The sequence below is a fragment of the Leopardus geoffroyi genome, chromosome B4 (genome assembly GCF_018350155.1).
Source record: "Leopardus geoffroyi isolate Oge1 chromosome B4, O.geoffroyi_Oge1_pat1.0, whole genome shotgun sequence".
In the NCBI taxonomy this organism is placed as follows: domain Eukaryota; kingdom Metazoa; phylum Chordata; class Mammalia; order Carnivora; family Felidae; genus Leopardus; species Leopardus geoffroyi.
In genome coordinates, this window is record NC_059341.1 from 90,619,495 (window position 1) to 90,634,465 (window position 14,971).

The window sequence follows — 14,971 nt, forward strand, 5'->3', positions numbered from 1 at the left end:
AGGTATATACCCAAGAGACCTGAAAACATCTGTCTGCACAAAAACTTGTACACAGTGTTCACAGCTGCGCTATTCACAGTAGCCAAAAAGGGAAAACAACCTATCAATTGAGGAATGGATTAACAAATGTGACACATCCATACAATGGAATATTATTTGGTAATAAAAAGGAATGAAATACCGATACATGCTACAACATGATTTCTGAAAGCATTATACTCAGGAGAAGAAACGAGTCACAGGGGCCACATATGATTCTATTTATGCAAAATGGCCACAACTGACAAATCTATAGCAACAGAAAGTAGATCAGTGCTTGCCTGGTGCTGGGAGAGGGAGCGAAGGTGGGGGGAGACTGCTAATATATCTGGGGTTTCCTTTTGGGATGGTGAGAATGTTCTAAATTTAGATTATGGTACGGCTGTACAACTCTGAATATACCAAAAATGACTGAACTGTCAACTTCAGTAAACTGTATGAATTAAGTCAAGTAAGCTGTTAAAATGATTCATCTCATTAATAAATAAAGAAATGCACACACAGTAGTAGGACCAAATAAAGTTTTGGTCTTTTTAAACCACTAGATTGGCAAAAATTAAGCTGTCTGACGGTTTCATATAGAACAAAGGGAAATCGCATACATTGCTGCTGGGAAGGTAAATTGATGACCTCTTTATAAAAATAACTTGGTAATATCTGTAGAAGAGAACAATGTGCAATTCCCATACCTTGGTATATACACATACGTTCACTGGAAGAAATATATAAAAATGCTCTAACAGCACTGTTCCTAAAACAAAACTAGCATAACAGAAAGGTTTATCCACTGACAAAACAGGTAATTAAGTTGTGATGCATTCATACAATGGAAATTAGGCATCTGTGAACAACATGTATCAGTTTGGAAACAATGCTGAGTTGAAAAAAGTCCCAGACTACACTCAGTAGGGTATAATTTTTAGAGTGCAAAACAATATCAAAACTAAGGTATTTCGTTTAGGAATATGTACATCATTACTAAAAAATTAAAATCCAGAGAATGGTAACCATGAAATTCAGGAAAAGGATCACTCCCACGGGGCATACAAAGGTAGGTAGGCAGGATGGGGAGAGGCATACGGGGGGATGCACCAGCACTGGGAATACCTGCCTTATTAAACGAGGTGATGAGTTCACGGGGATTTCTTCTATCTCGTAACTTATGTGAGTGACAGGAGTCCTCTCGTATGAAGCATATACTACCTAATAATATGTCGTAACAGGTTCAGACCAGTAAGAGTCACCTATAATGAGTCACCATAAACCGCAACACATTTTAATACTGATCCTCCCAACTTAATATTGATCCTTCCACAGATCCTTAGCTCTGTGCAGTGCCAGACACACAGGAGGTGCTCAAATATTCTTGAGTTAAGTGTGTTTCCTTTAGAATAAATTCCCAGATGGAATTGCTTAATGTATTTCTTTTCCTTAAGATTTTATTTTCAAGTAATCTCTGTACACAACGTGGGGCTCGAACTCACAACCCCAAGATCAAGAGTCGCACACTCCACTGACTGAGCCAGCCAGGAGCCTCTTAATGTGTATATTCTGAAGTGAAAGGTCTTGTTAAAGACCTTCAGCCTCCTGACAGCTCATACTGATCACACTTCTGTGAACACAGTCTGAGTAGTTTTTATTTTCTCAGACTTCTGAAAATACTGGGTATAAATCTTTGTAATCTTTGCCAGTACTGTAGGCAATAAAGGCCTCCTTCGGTTAAGCATTTCTTGATGAGCACTGGAGCAATGTTTTTGCATTTACTGTGGCCATTTCTCATTTCTCCATGAGTTGTTAAGTTACTTCTTTTGCCCACTTTTCTACTAGGATATTAATCTCTGCTTTCTAAGAACTCATCTATTAGGACCAAGTACCCTTTTTCATGTATGTTACAACTATTTTCTCAGTTTGTCACCTGTCTTCACTTTGTTTATGATGGTTTCTTTTTGGGGCAGTGGGGAGGGAAGGGAGGATACACAACTCTTTATATGTGGTCCAATCAGTCTTTTAGAAAACTCTTTCCCACCATAGAGAAGAGAAAAATTCTATTTTGTTCCCCAAATTTAGTAGTTTAAGATTTAAATTTTTAAGTCTAAATTTATACACCCTGGAATTTATTTCAGAGTCTTGGCTCAGGCCTGATTGAAGGCTTTATACTCACCAAAATGGGCAATAAAGACATCCCATCCATCTGTGTCTTATTTGGGTTATATCCAGCAATGTCCAAAATAGTAGGACCCAAATCAATGTTGGCAACGAGCATCTATGAGAATGAGGAAAAAAGAAGCAATCTAGAACACAGTTTGTCTGATTTTTCTTTTTTACCTGTAATATAGCTGTTCCCCACCCCATCCAGAAGACAAACAGCATTTACTATTATTATTTTTGTATAGCCTAGACTTACTGAGGTCTACTGACTCATTGATTCAAACATAACTACAATAATTAAAAAACAACAACAACACATAAAGGTGTAACAAGACTTGTAATATAAGCCCCTGGGAAGTTATGTATTTATTCAACCTATACTGTTATTGATCAAAACATTTTTCAAAACTTCTTTGGAACTGCCCGAAGTCTGATGAATTATGAGAAAATGTTGGGCTAATTAATTTATACAAAGTGTTTACAACTTGATTATTTCTATAGTTCACTAAATTTGATTTCAAATGAACTCCTGACATTTTCAAAAGTCTCAAATGTTAAATGCTTTTTAAATTTATTTTTTCATTTTTAGAAAAACAGAGCACGCACGAGTGGGAAAGAGGGGCGGAAGGGGAGGGGCAGGAGGAGAGGGAGCAGGAATGGGGGTCCCGAGCCTGACATGGGACTCAATCTCATGACCCTGGGATCATGACCTGAACCGAAATCAAGAGTTGGGACACTCAACCGACTGAGCCAACCAGGTGTCCCAAAAGTTAAATACTTTTTACCAAGGAGGATATTAGCCCTTTTCATAGTTTCTCAAAGTGATTAACACATACTAAAAAATGTTTGCAATAGGCTGGAGACCACAGAAAACTTATTCCAACAGTGCACTGATAAAAGGTTCCTTAAAGAGCACAGAACTTAAATGTGCTACATAAACATTCTAGAAATTAAAGTTATTGTCCTGCATTTATACCTTGCCTTATTCCTTTAGTTTATTAGCCTATTTTCTTTCTGTACACAAATCCTCGTTAGGACCTAAACCAGAAGAGTCTAATACAATGGGACCACATATGCAATTTAAAATTGTCTAGTGACCACATTAAAGTGGAAAAAAAAAAAAAAAAAAGGGGAAATTCATTGTATATACCTTATTTAACTTGACATTAACAGGTACGTGTGGCTGGTGGCTACTGTAGGGGACAGTGTAGGCCTATACAGGACCTAAGCATACACCTGAAGTCACTTCAGCCACAGGCTAGGAAAACCTTTTAGAATGGTGAAGACAATCCACCATGGAAACTAGGGGCACTAATGTTTACCGAGCACCTATTCTGTGCCGGTATTTACCGTTTATCCTCAATTAATCCTCACCACAACTGTAGGATGCAGTATATTTCCCCCATTTTACAGATGAGAAAATGAAAGAGAAGTAACTGAAACAAAGCCAACAGCTCGTAACTGGAAAACCTACCATTTACTCAAAGGAAATTAAGTCTTCAACATTGTTGAGAAAACTTAGAGCGTCTTAGGAAAGGCCAAATGGGGATTCCTACCAAGTCAGGAACTTTTAATTTAAAAACAAAACCAAAAGTACAGACATGAAAGGCAAGAAAGCATTTTCAGGGCAATATCCAGGGGCCAGCTCTCCTGTGGCTATGATGGCTCTTGTAGGGCAGACCAAAATGCTTATCTTGGCTGTGAATCATTTAGTGTAATGCTGCAGCTGTCAGAAATTACCATTCAGTGGCAAGCCACTCACGGGAAAGGCAATCCGTATGTTACTGGGGAAAAAACCCACAAAAATGACATCTCTAGAGATTCTACAAGACCCAGTGTAAGAAATATCTTGCCTAATTCCAAGACTCCCAGACAGACTGAACCGCTCTGAACACAGTCAAGAAGACTGGGTATGAATACAGAAAAGATCGTGGCAGGAAAGAGCAGCACATATGTTACCTTCGGAATCAGATCAAGGAAACAAGACCCTGACACGTGACTAAAAGATCTTCAGTCATGTCTAAAACATAAATGACGTAAAGCCAATTCCACAGGTATTAGTAATAGGACCAAGGCAGTTTCATAAGAAAACAACAAAAAAAGTAAACACCAAAATAATAAAGCCTGTAGAGATATAAAATAGTGACTGCCTGGGGGTGCCTGGGTGGCTTAGTCGGTTGGGAGTCCGACTTCGGCTGAGGTCATGATCTTGCAGTCTGTTGAGTTCCAGCCCCATGTCAGGCTCTGTGCTGACAGCTCAGAGCCTGGAGCCTGCTTCAGATTCTGTGTCTCCCTCTGCCTGTGCCCCTCCCCACTCATGCTCTGTCTCTCTCTGTCTCTAAGAAATAAATAAACATTAAACAAAAAATTTTTTTTAAACGGTGACTGCCTGTTTCACCAGCAATTGCCTCAAGAACCATCACCTGTATGAACCGGGGGTGCGGGGCCTCTCTCGAGTGAGTCTGCTCTATGGGGAGACAGGTCTTTTAGGTTTCAGTACAAATCAAGAGTCCCTAAGATTCGGCCCAAGTGCCATAAACACCATCCCAGGACTCTCCGTTCCTAGGTATCTACAATAATCACATTTTTCATAGAAATAATGGACAAATTCTATTACCTTCTAGACTTTTATTTGACTAAGAGGTAAAGAGTCTCAAAATTAGCACACTATGTCAGGAGATGGTAGACTTCTAGTGGAAATGGGAGGAGCAAAGAATTCAACAGAATTACACCTACCTCTGGTTTTTACAAATAACAATTAGAATGGACACTATGGACCCATGATCATAATGACTTCTAGAAACATTAGCATTCAAGTTCCTAAAATGGTACTGCTTTTATAAGTATAAAGATTCATTTATGGATTGAAACCAAAAAAGCACTGACAAGACCAAAAGTAAATTATTTCATAAATCACAGCCTCACTGTTTGGTAATGTTCTTAGGTTTGAAGTATACAGACATTCTGATCAAGTAAAAGCTCTGAGAAAATTCTGGGGCATGAAATCAAGGGATATCATGCCTTGCAGCTGCTTATTTTTTTAGCTCTAAAAAAATGACAGTGCTACAGAATTACTGAAAGAAAAAAACTAAGAGGGTTCTCAGGAGGATACACTGGATTTCCAAACAGACATTTAAGCCCTGAGAATCAAGAATTCACGTAAAGTTATCAACGGAAGACTCAAAGCATGCCAGAGAACACCCCAAATCCACGTAGAGAAAAGCAGTGGAACCATGTAAGAGAGCAGAGAACTCTCCCCATCTTGGGCTGCTTCATCTGGGTTGACGCCTCAACCCCAGCTTCCCTACAAGTATGAAGCCAGGGTGTCACTAAGTTACACCTGAGAATCTTTCACTTACCATCTTCCCGACTTCACGTAGGGAAACAAGGCTTATTCTGTCCAGTCTTAAAGCCATTATGTTGTCTTCTTGACATAGACAGTTCTTCTTGAATATGTTGTCTTCTTGACATAGACAGTTCTTCTTGAATATGTTGTCCACTTGAATAGACAGTTCAGTTCTATTTCCCCTGGATCATGCTGGTCATTTTTTTCCTGCTAACCTTTTTCTTGCTTAAAACCCTTTTGAAGAATTTCTACCACCAAATCTAAAGCTAGATTAACTTCCAGCCAGGGGAGAAAACCTCAATAAGCCAGTCTTTGGCATTCACACATACCACCTGCTTCTGATCTCCCAACAGCTAAGCCCCACTGGTCAAACGTGCCCTGTTTTGGCCATCAGCTTCTGGAGGCTCAGTTTATTATGCCCAACTCAAAACCCTGTGCCACTCACACGGGACAACTGGCACTGAGACAACTATGTTGTCCACACATGATGAACTACCCACCATCTCTGACATTCTTTGTGCACGGTGGAAGCTGAGCATTTCACACATGTCCAACTACATCTGTCAGCACAGCAGTGCAAGACACACACACACACACACACACACACACACACACACACACGGATTTTAACCACACACTTAATTTTCAGTCCTGGTTCTGCCACTTACTATGTGACCTTGGTAATTAATTAACCATTCAAGCAACAAGGATGTCCCCCAGTGTGTGTAAGGGCTGGGTAGTCTAAGCTTAGACAGTGCTTCTCTTCTAGGAACTCCCCAGATAAAAGACAAACTCAGTAGGGTGTGGTAAGTGTGAGGCCAGCTAAGAAAATGGGAAGAACACCTACCCCAAGTGGGGGCAGGGGTCTGTAGAGACTTTCCAGACAGGAGTCCAAAACCGAAGCTCTAAAGGACAATTAGTGAGGTGGAAGGGGCTCAAGAGGGGCATTCCAAACAGAAGGAGCAATCAGCCATACAAAGGTGAGGAGGGCAGAGAGATGGTTCACTTAGGAAGTGAAAGTAATTCAGTACAACTGCCACATTCTGTCCCCTGAACAAGCCAAGCTCATTCTCATATCTGTGCCTTCGCATTTATTGTTCTGCTCAGAGTGACCTCCCACAAATCTCTGCAGGACTATATCCTTCTCAACATTCAGGTCTCTGCTCAAATGCGTCGGAGGCTCTCACTAACAAGTGTAGCTGAAGTATCTGGTTCTCCTGCACACAGGGACTTAAGGACTGATCTTCCCTGACTGCTCAGTACTGTGTATCCAAGGCTGCTGGCACAAGAAGATACTTAAATATTTTCTGAGCTATACTGTAATGGTTAAGTACAGACTCTGGAGCCAGACTGTGATACTTTTTAGCTACATTATCTTGGGCAAACCATTTAACTTTGTACCTCAATTTCCTCATCTGTAAAAGGGGGATAGCTATCTGTTTCTCATAAGGCCGTGAAAGTTAAATGAGTCGGTACAGCTAATACACTTAGAATAACAGCTGTCACATATGAAGCATTCAACAAATCATAGTTATTATTGAAATGGTTTTCTAAGAACCAAGCTTCATTTAGACTGCTTAGAGAAGGTGAACTTTTCTCATTGCCACTGTTAACTTGAAGACAAAAGGAATGGTTTGTTCAATGGGCAGCTGGTTGTTACATTTCACTCTGTTCTCATTCAGCCTCCTTCGGCACATTGGTTAGAAGTGGCCCCAGTAGCCCTGCTCCTTAGAAATGTACACAGCTGCAGACATGTCCCTGAATCAACTCCCAACATCGAGATCAATAAAATGCTTTTTAAGATTTAATGGTCCTCCAAACTCGCCTATCTCCTTTGAAAAAAGGCCCATGTATAGGGAACTGAATTTGTACTGGGAAGTGGCTGGCTTTAGGATTATAGGTCTTAGGAGAAAACGAAAACTCCAAAGGAAATTATGAAGGCCATTTTACCTTTCTGAACGAATTTCAACAGAATTCCATCTGAGCATTACAAAAGGAAATAAGTGAATTACAGACATTTAAACAAAGTAAACATTAAACCTCCAAATTAAACTAAAGTATCTAGTATACCCAGAAAGTCTGGCCCACTTTCCAAACTTAGCTTAAACGATGTATTTGCTCATTTCCTTTTGCCTCACAGAGCTGTTATCAGGAAACAAAAGACATAACTGGTAGAGCTTATCAATTCTTATCTCCCAAGCGTTAGACCAAAGTGTTTTGAATCAGGGTGCCTACAAAGTGTTTTGGATCTAGGAACAAAGTGCCTCAGTATGAGGTACCAAGTTTGGAAAAAGACAATGAAACCAAATGGAAATGGCAACGAAAGAAAGTGGTACATTATGACAGTTCTAGGAGAATCAGTAAAGCAGAAACACATTAGCAAGGAAAAGTCCCACAGAGAGAGGAACGAAATCCTCACAAGACAGGCTTTCTAGAATGTTCTACTCAAAGTGAGGACACATCAGCAGCAGACATCAGCTGGGAAGTCTGAAATGCAGAGTCAGAACCTGCATTTTAACAAGGTCCCCAGGGGAAATCTGCCTGAGGAGTTCTGATCTACAGGGTAGTAGGCCCCAAACCGGGCTGCCTCTCGTAATCATCTGTGAACTGAAGAAAAAAAAACCAGAGGCTGGGTCTCTATTCCATCCAAGTGAGTCCATTAGAACCATTGTGGATGTTGAACCTTTCACAATTTCAGAGAGTGATTTTGAGGAGCACTGCACAGGAGAGTCACTGTTCTAGGACAAGGTAGAGATTTACAGTCTTGCAGGGGTGCCTGGGTGGCTCAGTCGGTTAAACATGTGACTTCAGCTCAGGTCATGATTTCACGGTTCATGAGTTTGAGCCCTGCATCAGGCTCTGTGCTGACAGCTTGGAGCCTGGAGCCTGCTTTGGATTCTGTGTCTCTCTCTCTCTGCCCCTCCCCTGCTCTCTCTCTCTCTCAAAAATAAACAAACAATGGGGCGCCTGGGTGGCGCAGTCGGTTAAGCGTCCCACTTCAGCCAGGTCACGATCTCACGGTCCGTGAGTCCGAGCCCCGCGTCAGGCTCTGGGCTGATGGCTCAGAGCCTGGAGCCTGTTTCCGATTCTGTGTCTCCCTCTCTCTCTGCCCCTCCCCCGTTCATGCTCTGTCTCTCTCTGTCCCAAAAATAAATAAACGTTGAAAAAAAAAATTAAAAAAAAAAATAAATAAATAAACAAACATTAAAAAAAAAAGATTTATGTCTTGAAGGACAAATAAAAGTTATTTATCCTGATATGATGTGTATATATGGGGGGGAGGGGCGGGGGGGAATAGAGTTAATGGAAGGTGGCCAGAAAATAAAAAAGGAAATCGCTATTTCCAAGGCTTATAAATACACTTAAAAGATCTTAAGCCAATCAGACTTCCTCCTCATAGCGGGAGAAATCTAATTAGGCTCTTCTCCAGAGAAATAACCTTCTTTTCTTAGGCAAGTGCTACCTGTAAACACCATCATTTTTTCAGGCACCTACCTTGCTTGTCTGATTTGGTTTGATCCCAGGTCCTCGAACCAACAGTGGAACTTTGATGTCAAACTCATACAGCTGTCTTTTGTCTATTGGCAAAGAAAACTGTCCTGAAAACAAAATACATGGGGTAAAGAGGGAGCCAGGATAGATGTGTCACTGATTCATTTAATTGATAGTAAGAATGAAAACAACTTTGTCCTACTATTTATGGCACTTTAATGGAAAGTTTACAATCGCTCAGGTCTCTTATTACTACAAGGCAGGAAATGAGCTCATCTTTAAACAAATGTCTCAGGGGACTCGTTGGTCTAACATAGGACATATTCAGCAAAAAGACTGACTGGAAAGTACTGTTAACAAATATAATGTATGTTACTCAACCTGACCACAACTGAACGAGGGTACTCTAAAAACTGTAAATAAAGGAACAAAAACATTTATTTGGCCTTTCCTGAATCAATCAATTTCAAGATAACCAAACAGTTGATGTGAGGAAGTTCTTCTCTAAGGAATTCCAATTAATAAATGCAAAAAGGACAGAGTTAGGAAGTCAACACTTTGCAATTTTTGAGAGAAGGGATTCAAGCAACAATCATCAATGGAAGCTTCAATCACAAAAGGTTCACAGGAGAGGCTCAGGCTGATACCACATGAGCCATCAACTAGGAGCCTTGCTAAAGTGGGCCAAGCAGACACCCTCATGAAATGATGCAACAGGAAGTACATGTCAGTATCACCGAAGAAAGCATTCTCACTGGAAACGTGAATTTCTATTACGATGGTAGATCTAATTACCAATCTATGGAAAACGCTGACTAAAGATAAACAAGCATCACAAGACGGCAATTAGCCAAATCTAGAATGTGAGATGTTAAAGAACAAAAAACATTTTTTCCCCAATGAATTTAGTGGCAATGACAACCTTAGGGCACACAAAAAATACAGGTAGCATGTGGACTTTGTCTACATCCCAATACATAACAGACCAGTCAGATACACAATCAATTATTGATGTACAAAATCACAATGTCTGAAGTTTTTCCAAAGCCTTCCAAGCTAAAAAAAGAAAAACAAGGGGAAGGTAAGAAGAATTTAAAAAACTGGTCACATGTAGCTAAAAATTGAAGTTGGATAATGAGGGTTATTTTACTAGTCTCTACTTTGAGTGCTTCAAAATATTCACAACAAAACATTAAATGCCTAGGGGCACCTGGGTGGCTCAGTCAGTTAAGCATTCAACTCTTGATCTCAGCTCAGGTCACGATCTCACGGTTTGTGGAATCAAGCCCAAGTAAGGGCTCTGTGCTGACAGCGAGGAGCATTCTTGGGATTCTCTCCGACCCCCGACCCCCTCCTGCTTTCTCTCTCTCTCTTTCAAAATAAATAAACTTAAAAAAAAAATTAAATGCCTAATCAATCCGCTACTATGCAAGCAAGTCTCAGGTTAGCAGTTTGAAGTTTGTGAAATTTATACGTAGGGAAAGAAGCCATTGGTTTTTAAGAACATCCAAGTGGAGAAAAGGAAAGTCACAGATCTAAGGCTGACTCATATACACTTTTGAAAAGACAAGACATAAAACCACACACACACAAAATCAGTAAAACTTCTTTCACAATTTCACAAGACAACCTTATCTTGGTCTTTCCTCGTAAAATTTCTTACACCTGTATTCTCTAAGGTCTACTTGCCCTTTAAATCTAGTTCTGTTTCCTACCTCTTTCATAAAGCCTGCCTCTTAACCCAGCAAGCTCACTCTCCTTTCCCAACTCCTAGAACATCATGTATTTTAGCATATGAAAGAGCAAATAATGAAACCTGGTCTTTCCATGCTAATGAGAAGAGCCTCTAAGCAGAGGAGTCCTGAGGACAACACCTTCCAGGCTTGGGCACCCCTATAACAGACCAGAGCTGCCTGCCAGTGCTGCTGACTGGGTGAAAGAGGAAAGGCACCTCATCAAGGTCACAGGAATACCCCAGCCTGCCCCTTACCTGTATGATAGCCATTGTCTGAGGTATAAAAGATGTATGTGTTGTTAAGTTCCCCATTGAACTCCAATCTCTTGACTAGTTTCTCCACAAGGTCATCAACTGACAATAAAGTCTGCCACCTGGATGTAAACAGAAGGTGACAATGGGACTTCAGAAACAATGACTGAGGGAATGCGATTTTGCCAAAAGAGCGGGAGCAAAGTCCAAAACAAAACAATACAAAGCCCCCAAACCACACCCCTAAAAAGCTCAAATCCCAAACTACCTTTCCTCAAACCCCTCACTGGAAAAAAACAGAGATAATTTTCTAATTTCTAAATTAGAAAATTCCAGAAGGGAAAAAAAAAATTCCAGAATGTAATTAGTTCATTACAAATTTAATGATTTCTAGAGAAATAAATGGAGCTTTTAATAACCAGTTAGCTTTATCATCACTGGTTATGACAGCAGAAGCAACTGGAAGAGAAAATTGTCAATTCAGCACTGATGAATACAGATTAATTCAGACAGACCTATGCTACAACAAAGTTTAAGGGTCTAAACTAGGGGTTGGCAAACCATGGTGATGGGCCACAGTTTGCCCACTGTTTTTGTTTGTTTTTAAATTGTGGTAAAAAATACACGACATAAAATTTACCATCTTAACAAATTTTAAGGATACAATTAGTAGTATTAAGTATATTTACACAGTGAAACAGATCTTCAGAACCTTTTCATCTTCTAAATCTGAAACTCTGTATCCATTAAACAACAAATTGTTTTTATATAAAGTTTTATTAGAACACAGTCATGCTCATTAATTCACATATTGCCTAGCTGGGCTCCAACAGCAAAGCTGGGCAACTGTGATAAAAACTGTATGGCCTGCCAGGCGACAATATTCACTATCTGGCTCTTCATAGAAAAAGTCTGCTAATCCCTGGTATAATCCAAATACATCTTAAGAGAGTGTAATTGATTTTTAAGAATTGACTTAATGCAATTCCTTGGAATTCCAAATAGCAAAGAAAATACTTTGCTCTAGTCTAAGCCTTTGGGTCTTATACCAATATTGGGCCTGATTCTCACAAAGTGACCTTTTCTTCAGACAAATGGAATTTTTTTTTTTTTTTTTTAACCAAATGGCTCCAGTTTGCAATTATGTTAGTCCTGGGGTCCAAAGACCATCTCCTATACACCTGAATGTAAAGGAATCTCAGTCCGCTTCTGGGGCAGCGGACCCCCAACCAAAGTTTCTCCCATCAATCAGATAAAGTCTACCTTCTGACTTTATCTCAAAGATAACCATGTTGTGCAGTCCCCTGTTCATGGGCTGATTTGGAAAGGTCCTCAAAGACCATCCAGACTGATAAAGTAGCAGTTCTTACCTTTTCCTAAAGGCACTGTCTAAAAACTGTATTGAAGAATTAGTCATTGGGGTCTTGGCTTGCCTAATTAACCAGTGCTTGTTCTAAAATTTAAAAGAAAAAAAAATGTTAATACCAAGTTACTACAATCAAATAAACTACCAGTTGATAATGAAAAGGACCGTTTTATACTTCAGCAAAGAGGAACACTTAAGCAACTTCAGACTTCCTCTCCCCTGCCCCATGTGTTTGTAAAAACACGTCCTATAGATTATCACTTGTTTTTTAGCTTCTTCCTACTACCTCCCTAATGAGAGAAGGCCTGGACTCCTTGTTAGCAGCATTAAAACAGATTTAGTAAAAAAAAATACTGAGAAACTACTGGCTAAAAGGAGACTGAATTTGTAACTTTAAGTCTATGCTCTGGGTCTACTGCCCAAACTCCAAAAGGGTAAATATTAACTTTACCTTCCATTAAGTTGTGTCCTCATAAGCCATCATTCTATCACCCTCTATTTTCCTACCCAAGATGATCATCCTAGAGCCTTGGGAAAAATCTCATCATTGCAATTTCCTAAAACTTCAAACTCAAATCTAGAGGGTTCTTCTCATTTAAACAAAACACTCACAGTTCTAAAAAACAAAAACATTCCCATACATCATTAATTCTCTCCTCCCTATTCATAAAGTCCCAAGCCACCATCTCCCAAACTACCATCCTCAAAAGGTTCTTAGTTAACGTGTTTGAGAAATGCTATACAGTGTATCGTCCTCCTGGGAATTCATGTTAGAACAGGAATATCTCTGAGAAATCCTGTAAGAGTGACCTATTTAAAATTCCTCAACTTACTTGCTCATGGGAACTTCTATTAACTGCTTTTGAAACAGTCTGAGAATGACTCTCTAGTTCAAAACTCTGTTCTCTCAGCTTTAAAAATCATACTTAAGCATTTGCCTACAATGTGCCAGGCAACATGCTGCTCATTTCTAGGTTCTTTAATCCATATAGCAGCTGCATGAGGAATGAGCATGTCCCACTTTAGACAGAAAAGCAGAAGTGAAGCATCTTGCTCATGTTCAGGTCACTTAGCTAGAAAACGGTAATGCTGAGTCTACTCTAAGACTCATTCTGTCTACCGGTTCACAAACAATGAAGATTTCTGGGTAACACACAGGAGGCAGTTGAGCACTTCTGTCTCTGAATCAGTGAACTGCCTATCCCCTGTGCCAAGGAATGTATAAGTATCCTGCATATAAAGCAAATATTTAGGTTGTGGTCCTTAATTATATTCCCTGCTCTGGCTCATTTCTCCATTCAACTTCCCCTTCCAATCATTCTGCACTAAGTCACCCCCTCCTTCCCATGCCTCAGGCCTGGTGAGGGCCACCCACAGGAGGCTGCTGCAGGCCTAGCTCAGCCCCAACAGATGTGCCTCAGACACTGAGGAGAACCAGCACAGAAATCATCAGGAGAGTGGGGCGCCTAGGTGGCTCGGTCGGTTAAGTGTCTGACTTTGGCTTAGGTCATGATCTCACGGTTGGGGAGTTCGAGCCCCGCATCGGGCTCTGTACTGACAGCCCGGAGCCTGGAGCCTGCTTCATATTCTGTGTCTCCCTCCCTCTCTCTGCTCCCCCACTGCTCATGCTCTATCTCTGTCTCTCAAAAATAAATATTAAAAAAAAAAAATTAAAAAAAAATTATCAAGAGAGCCTGTAGTCAGGAAAGATGGCATTTCTTTAATATTCCCTGTGCACGCTCCAGCTGCTAACTACATATGCGGAAGGAAGCTTATCTGTACTTCAGAAGTAAGTTTACACTATCTATTGTACTTGAGACAGGTACAATTACCTTTAAAAGACCTGGAAGGAAAACTGACTACTGGCTCAATGGCTCCCTGACAAGTTACTTATATCGAGTATGGTTTAATTCAAGGATTGGGGGAAACTACCGTTCCATGGATGTTGAAGTTCTTATTTCTTGGTGCAAAGACATTCTGGAAGGTCTTTTGGTACTGAGGTGCGGCTGTCCAAGGCGAGTGTGGTGCTGGTGTGGAGATCATCATGAAGAATGGCTCAGAGTTGGATTTGTAGTCCAGGAAGCCCAAAGAGATATTAGCCTGAGATACATAAAATCCATCATCATCGACCCTATCCAACAGTTGAGGTCCTGAGAGATGCTTGTTCTCAGGTAAACAGGAAGTATACGGTCATATTCACTTTTAAGCAATCTTAAGAATTTTAACAATCTTAATCGAAACATAACCTATGTCACAGTTACTTACAAGTGTGTTGTTAAAACAAATATTTGGGTTTCAGGCAATACTTATTCAAAAAATGTAAAGATATACCATCCTAAGAAAGGAATGAAGATCCTAATGATTTTACATGATCTAAAGATTGTTATGCTTCCCATAAGAAAAGAAATAGTACTTTGGCCATTCAAGTATTAGCTTATATTAAAACAGCTTAGAGTGTTCCTTTGATACCTTGAAGAATACAAAAAGAGTCAACCTAATTCAAAACAGCGGGACAGGTGGATCAAGTTACCTTAATCTTATAAAAAATACACAGAGCATAGATATCGTAAGTTATGCCAGTGAAAGCAGCTAA

General features: G+C 40.1%; 1 protein-coding gene across 1 annotated transcript in view; it reads right to left on the bottom strand.

Moving 5' to 3' along the window:
• GNS (glucosamine (N-acetyl)-6-sulfatase) overlaps positions 1-14,971 on the bottom strand; it is a 56,375-nt gene that overhangs the window by 27,636 nt on the left and 13,768 nt on the right. The window contains exons 6-10 of the mRNA XM_045464851.1: positions 14,311-14,478; positions 12,383-12,465; positions 11,016-11,134; positions 9,029-9,132; positions 2,201-2,302 (exon numbers count right to left, since the gene is read on the bottom strand). Coding sequence (XP_045320807.1) covers positions 2,201-2,302; positions 9,029-9,132; positions 11,016-11,134; positions 12,383-12,465; positions 14,311-14,478 — 576 coding nt within the window. The remainder of the gene's footprint in view (positions 1-2,200; positions 2,303-9,028; positions 9,133-11,015; positions 11,135-12,382; positions 12,466-14,310; positions 14,479-14,971) is intronic.